Source organism: Pseudoliparis swirei, chromosome 11 (genome assembly GCF_029220125.1).
Source record: "Pseudoliparis swirei isolate HS2019 ecotype Mariana Trench chromosome 11, NWPU_hadal_v1, whole genome shotgun sequence".
In the NCBI taxonomy this organism is placed as follows: Eukaryota; Metazoa; Chordata; class Actinopteri; order Perciformes; family Liparidae; genus Pseudoliparis; species Pseudoliparis swirei.
Genome location: NC_079398.1, coordinates 7,759,629 through 7,766,966, shown reverse-complemented (window position 1 = coordinate 7,766,966; position 7,338 = coordinate 7,759,629). Strand labels below are relative to the sequence as shown.

Genomic DNA, 7,338 nt, shown 5'->3' with positions numbered 1-7,338 from the left:
GCCGATGGGTGCCCTTTTTGGGGTTTGAGCACCTGCCCCCCAAAATGTCTGTGCACGTGCCTGCCAAGGCCCCACAGACAATATCTCATGTTGTCCAGAAGCTCCAGAATGTGACCTCACCCATATTAGTCGTCATCTCCAGCCTAACCTTGTGCCGGTGTCTCTCTCTCCCTCTTCTCAGTTGGCTCCACTAGATTTGCATGGCAGACATCGGAGTGGTTGAGACAGTAGTGCGGGTGAAGAAGCTTCATTTGCCTGCGGTGCACGGGGAAGACAGGAAGCCGAGCCGGTACACCCTCACTCCTTCGCTGTTCCCGGCTGCAGAGACGCCAAGCTCGCCTGGATCCGACGAGTTCTACCGGGGCGGCCGAGATGGGTGTCATGGAGATTTTGTCGCGGGTGCCCTCCATCCTCTGGCTGGGGGCGGTCTACGTGGCCTACGTGCTGATCGGCGGGGTGATTTTCTGGAAGTTGGAGGGGGATCTGGGCTCGAAGGACATCAGTCTCCTGGTGCTGAACAAAAATAGGCTGCTCTCAAGATACACCTGTCTGAACCAAGAAGGCCTGGAGGCCGTTGCTCAGGTGAGGCCTGACGAATCCTCACCCCTTTCTCCCGGGGCGAGGACGAGCCGCGGAGAATGTCGCTCGAGATCTTTTTGCGTTACTCTTTGCACCCTATTTGTTTTCCCCGAGTGGCCAAAACAACCGCTTTTACTAATCTGAAATACATGTAAAACTAATGAGCGATTCACATTTTCTATGATTCTTACTTTCCCTTCTAATAAATCGTTCACGTAATCAACAACAGGAGAGTGGTGCAAGTTTTTAACCCCTCAGCTGTAGAGGGTACAAGAGCAATTCAATTCAATTCAATTCAGTTTATTTTATACAGCCCAATATCACAAATTACAAATTTGCCTCAGAGGGCTTTACAATCTGTACACATACGACATCTCTGACCTTTGACCTCACATCGGATCAGAAGAAACTCCCAAGAAATAGAAAAAAAACCTTTCACAGGGAAAATAAGGTGAAGAAACCTTCAGGAGAGCAACAGAGGAGGATCCCTCTCCAGGATGGACAGAAGAATAGATGTCATGTGACCAGAAGGAATCATTAAAGAGTTACAACACATTCAAAGAGTATGACAGAGTGTATGAATAGTTGGTAGTCGGCATGGACCACGATCCAGACCTTCGTGATCCATCGGTAACAACATAATCTGCAAGTGAAATCAGTTGAACGCAATGAACGGCCATTTGTAATCACCAGGTTCATAATAGGTCCATAATAAGGCAAAGAGGCAACTTCCTCCATGCAAATAGCAGCTTCTCCAGTGTCGCCCCATTCTACGCCTTGCCCCGACTTGATTTACACATTAGCCAAGTTGCGCAATCTGTTCCTCGGCAACTGATAACATCGTCTGCATGAGAGAAAGTTATGAGATTTGCATTGTTCAGACGAGTGCATACGCAATGTACAGTAAGGCACGAAAATGCACTTAAAATTCTATACAGTTCATTTATTGAAATATGACAATGCTGACAGAGATACATCTGTTTGGGATTAGGAGGTACATTAATGAACTTGAAGTATTTTTTAAAAGCCTGCGTCATTTAAGCTGACAAAAAATTATTTGTCGATATTGTATTTTGGCACTTTCACTGAGTTAAATATTTTTTACCAACATCAGTCCTGATCATACCAACAACATATCCATTCATTTTCAGAAATGTAACCTTTTAAATTACTTAAAGGACCCATCGTATGCCCATTTTTCCACAAGTTGATATGGTTCCTTGGGGTCTTAATGAAATGTTTGTAACATATTTTGGTCAAAATACCACAAGAATCATTTCAAACAGCACCCTTTTTACCCTGTCAAAAACACCTCCCCACAGATTAACCTGTTTTGAGTGCCTGTTCCTTTAAATGCTAATGAGCCAGCTCCCCCCCCCTCCCCTCCTCCACGAGATGCGCTCGCCTAGCTGCTGCCTGCCCAGCTAGCCATTACCTTTGTAGAAATATGGCTACTGCAGATGAAGATAGCGTCGTGCAACCATATCGTTTTGAACCAGAGTCAGACCCTGAACAAGAAGAGGCTCCCGAACAAGTTGGAGAAGTTAGGGCTCAACAGGACGTTTCTGAATGTCACTTCTACATTATTTTTGTTTGTACATTGGCTATGGTCTCAGTCTTGTTAGCGGTTTTGAGAGCATCGTGGTGCTAGAGATTCGAGTACGTGAATAGTTTGTGCATGTATGAGTATGTAGCAAATACAGTGTGTTTATGTAAGTTACTGTTTGTGAAAGTATTTGTGTAAATGCAAGTAACGGGAACGCCATTAAGATATAAATGCTACATGAGTAAAGTTCCATCTGTAAACTAAAGCGTTATCTGACAACAGTAAGTGACCAAGCAGGGGCGGGGGTAACGTTTTTACCTCCATTAATTAGCGTTTAAACCTTGTTTACCTATTAAATCGTTGGATTTGATGACTTATGACTTATTTGATGACTCATGTCTGTAATATGAACACAACTTTTAAATAAACTTTACCTGCAAAGTTCAGGCATGAGAATCCCTCACCTTTCGGCGAAATTCGCCGTTTTGAAACCAAAATAGGTGACTTACGTGAATCGTGTAGATCCGAAGAGTTTTTGTTTTGGGGTAGGGGGGGGGGGTCAATTGGCCGGCCGGCGTTTATGAGATTGGAGTGGGACACGGAGAAAATGTGGAGTGGTGCTCTTCGCAATAGAACATCTTTGATGGGACGTGTCGCGTCTCGGCCAATCAGCGTCAAGATGTCTTCAGCGTTTGGTGGTTTAGGTTAGCTTGAATGTTAGCCCGCTACATCTGCTGCTGTCACGCTGCACGGTGTAGCGATGCTAACAAAGTACCCGTACGTTAAACACGATGTGATTTAGCATATTTTTAGTCTCGATACTTCATTAAAAGAGCGATCAGAGCGCACGCGCTGCTCCGTGTCGAGCTGTCTGCGCACACTGCGCAGCGCTAACAGAGAGGGGCGTTAAGTGGCGGAATTGTCGGCTTTAAAAATAAAAATAAAAAAAGATGCCAGAAGTGAAATGTTTAAGTTCAGTCTGTAAAGTTCTGTAACTCTACAGCTGCTCATCCTGATGAACTGTATCCTCTGGTCAGAGACTAACGGCCTCATAGTGTATAATCAATGCTATGATGGCTCCATGTAGTTTCATTAATATCTTGTAGGCTCATACTAATATTACTGCCATTTGTTAAGTGTTGAAAAAGTTGGTAAAAAGTGAACCATACAGATATTTTATTTATTACTATTATAGATAAATATACCAGTGTCTTATTTATGGTATGCTGTTTTTATGGTATTGTATCAGTATCATGATATTTATGGCAGGTATGGTATAGATGATCGTGACAACCAGGAAGAGGCAGAACAGACTCGAGGAACAGACTCGAGGAACAGACTCGAGGAACAGACTCAAGGAACAGACTCGAGGAACAGACTCAAGGCTCAGCAGAGCTCAAGACTTGAAGACTTGTTCACGCCAAAAAAAAAGGAAGTTGGTTCATGAATGACCATATTATACACAATATTACTATTATTATAGGGCCCGATCACCAGAATGGAGGACCTACAGACAGGGATGGATTAACAAACGGGCCTACCGGGCCCAGGCCCAGGGGCCCATGAGCTCAGGGGGCCCCTGAGCCTGAGCCTCCGCGCGTGACGTCGCTGTGATTAACATTGTATTGATATGAATATGATGATATGACACGATGCGCCGTAGTCGGTATATGCTGGGCTTAAATCCTTCATGTCAGTAACAGGGCCCCAATAGTCCTACTGAGGGATGGATTACCGAACGAGCCTACCGGCACCAGGGGCCCATGAGCTCAGGGGGCCCCTAAACCAGAGCCTTTGCGTGAAGTCTCTGTTATTAACTTTGTATTGATATGATACGATCCTTAGTTCCATACGGACTGTTTTGATAGCGATGTGGGGTTTTTTTGCGGGGGGGCTTGACACATCCAGGCCCAGGGGCCCGTGGTTTCTTAATCCGTCCATGCCTACAGATTATCATACAACGTCCAACATCGATGTTCGTGGAAGTCACCCGGCGCCTATCCTTCTCACCTTTTTCACTCCTGACCCGTTTTCATGCCTGAAAGTTGTGGTGGGGGGTCCAAGGCCATGTAGCCAGACTTCCTACATGGGCGTGCTTCAAAATCTACGTAGACGTTGGTGGTGATCCCATTTGACGCACTCAAGCATATCGTTTCTGACATAGAGGAACCACAACAAGCCGCGTGAGTTGTTTTTTTCCAGCGTTTTTGTGTTGGGAGACATGCCAGATACCCAAATTAACATATAGAAGCACTAAAAAAGTGGAATTTTCATAATATGTCCCCTTTAATAAATGCCACCAAAAAAAAACATAAATTTAAATATTTCCAATACTAAATACTAGTGGGACATTTCATTTTGTATTTTTCTTCACAATCTGGCATATGCCAATGAACAGCTAAAACATTGAGTTTGATGCTTCATTTCAAACAGATAAAACAGCAGCAATGCCCCGTGTGGCCACCAGGGAAATGTATTTGCACAAGAGGGCAAAAAAGAGAAAATGGCTCAACCTGCTGGAAAATAATAACAACTGCAATTTAGAAGACAAGACGTGTTTGTTCTGGAAGCTGCGGTTGAACTTCCAAAATTACAAAATCGACTGAGCCAAATGTATCAACACAACCAAAGAAAAAAGGAAAGCCAAAAATATCCCTAGGTTTACTTATGTATTTCTTTTGGAAATATTTCCCACACTGGTGAGGAACTCAAGACTGTTATGTAACAGACTGTGTCAACATATCTGCTCTCCCTGACGCCATGCTGAGAAGGGTCTGCTCATGCAGACTACTATAGTGACCTCATAGACCCCAACAGTTTCGGGATCAATATGAACAGAAGTTACATAACCGTGAGTTACATAACCGTGAGTTACATAACCGTAAGTGGTAAAGACATTGAGTTTCACCATTATGACCCAGTTTGTGATGTTCTATCCGTTGCAGGTTGTTCAGGAGGCGTCCAAATCGGGCCTGAGTTTGAAAGGCAACTACACATCGGACGGCTTCTGGAAATTCACCAGCTCGGCTTTGTTCGCTGCCACCGTGGTCACGACTATAGGTCAGTCGTCACGGGGCGAACCCCGAAACAACACAGCTGTCCACGCAGCACCAACACCTGGGACTTGATATTGTCAGGTTCACCGGGTCAACCACCAGTTTTCATTAACTAAATATGTATTTGAAATGTGTTTAAATGTTCAATATAATGACCAATTTTAGAACCCAATTTAAAAAAAAAAAATTGGATAAGTCTCAAGTAATTTTTGAAAATGACCATTTCATACATAAGCTGTTTTATTACTTTTCTTTCAATTAAATTCAGTTTATTTTATGAAGCCCAATATAACAAATTAAGAATTTGCCTCAGAGGGCTTTACGATATGTCCACATGAGACAACCCTGACCTTTGACCTCACATCGGATCTGGAAAAACTCCCCCCAAAATTCAAAATAAACTTTTCACAGGAAAAATAGAGTAGAAACCTTCAGGAGAGCAACAGCAGGGCCATGACAGGAGGCATCAGACCCAGCCAGGTCCGATGGACCCTCTGAGACGTGAAGTCACAAAGACTCCGGAGAGGAAGCAGAGTTGATAATGTGTGATGGAGAGATGAAAATTCATCCATAAGTAGAGAGAGAAGAGGAGATAGGTGCTCAGTGTATCCTAAAACGTGCCCCAGCAGCCTGAGCCTATAGCAGCATCTCTAGGGGCTGGACCAGGTGAACCTGATTCAGCTCTAACTATAAGGGTTTCACAGAGGAAAATTCAAATCCAAGTCAAATTCTTTGTGTGTCTAACACACGTAGCTAAAAATGTTTCTGAAAGTCTTTCTTTTCTTTTTTTTCTTCATACAAAATAGAAACAAATATTTGGAAAATGTATTTCTATCTAAGTTTTCCAATCAAAAGTGCTTTTCTTTCATATTTTATTGATTTTCTTTGAGTATTCATTTCAAGACGATGCTTGTGAGGGGGGCAGAATCTATTATGACATAAAATGTATGAGGACTAATTGAACCATAAACCAAAAGCAAATTGGATATAATAATACTTTTGATTATCATCGCCAACACTACTGGGTGAGGTTTGGCTCTGTTGAGATGAGATACTTCCTGAGCCTTGGACCGTAGGTGAAAAGAGTTGAGTGTGTAAACCTCTGGCTGACCAATGGAAAGGTCTCACGGTCATTTCCCCTCCGGCTCGGCGACATGACGCACTAACATCTTCCAATGTGTGCAGGTTACGGCAACATGAGTCCCAGCACCACCGCCGCCCAGATCTTCTGCGTGTTCTTCGCCGTGTTCGGCATCCCGCTCAACATGGTGGTGCTCAACAGGGTGGGCAAGTACATGCTCGCCATAGAGAGGAACGTCTCCGACTTCCTGGAGGTGCGGACCGGCGGGAGGGTGAGGAAGCTCTTTAATCACCTAGTCTAACGATGAAGTCTGTCTCAGACCGCTCGGGGACTTACTCTTTTGGCACACTTCTCTCGGCAGAAGTGTACCCGCTTTTTCGTCCACCTGGTGTCTTACCTGTCCGGAACGGTGCTCTTCTTCGTCGTGCCCATGATTGTGTTCAAACTACACGAGGGCTGGACCTTCTCCCAGGCCATCTACTACTGCTTCATCACCCTCAGCACCATCGGCTTTGGAGACTTTGTGGCAGGTTCGTCCAACGGGCCGCGAACACGTTGAGACCCTTCACTTTCCTCTGAGCTGCATTTAAGAAAAATGGTGTTCGATAACTCAGCTTTGTGTTCACGCAATCGTTCCTTTCCAGACAGCAATCCGGACAAAGCATACCCCGAGTGGTACAGCATCCTCATGGCCTCGTGGATCTTCTTCGGCCTGGCCTGGCTGGCCCTCCTCGTCAACCACTCCATCGACATCCTGGAGAGGCTCAACAGCCACTTCAAAGAGCGGTGGAACGGACAGAAACCACAGGGCGAGTCTGGCGACGGCGCCGACAACCAAAGCGAGATCGAGAAGCCCCCGATAACTCAATAGACTGCAGAACCAGGGGAAGAGTTCAGCGAGCGGAGCTAAATATAGAATTGTCTGTCTGTAGACCAAGGGGACGTAGATTATGGGGCATGGCTGAGCCATGGCATGGTGTGTGTGTATGTGTGTGTGTGCGTTATGACACGTAAACTTGACAGTCTGCGATGATCCGATGTGCGGTCGAGCAATGGTTTTTCCGTTTTTATCCCTT

The 7,338-nt window shown here is 44.9% G+C and overlaps 1 protein-coding gene across 1 annotated transcript; it reads left to right on the top strand.

Annotated features, from left to right (window-relative positions):
• The first annotated feature begins 244 nt into the window (after positions 1-244).
• Positions 245-7,133, top strand: kcnk17 (potassium channel, subfamily K, member 17). The gene is made up of 5 exons (XM_056426716.1): positions 245-582; positions 5,071-5,185; positions 6,367-6,533; positions 6,624-6,792; positions 6,907-7,133. Exons 1-5 carry the CDS (start codon positions 373-375, stop codon positions 7,131-7,133), a joined length of 888 nt encoding a protein of 295 aa, XP_056282691.1. The 5' UTR covers positions 245-372.
• Positions 7,134-7,338: the final 205 nt, after the last annotated feature.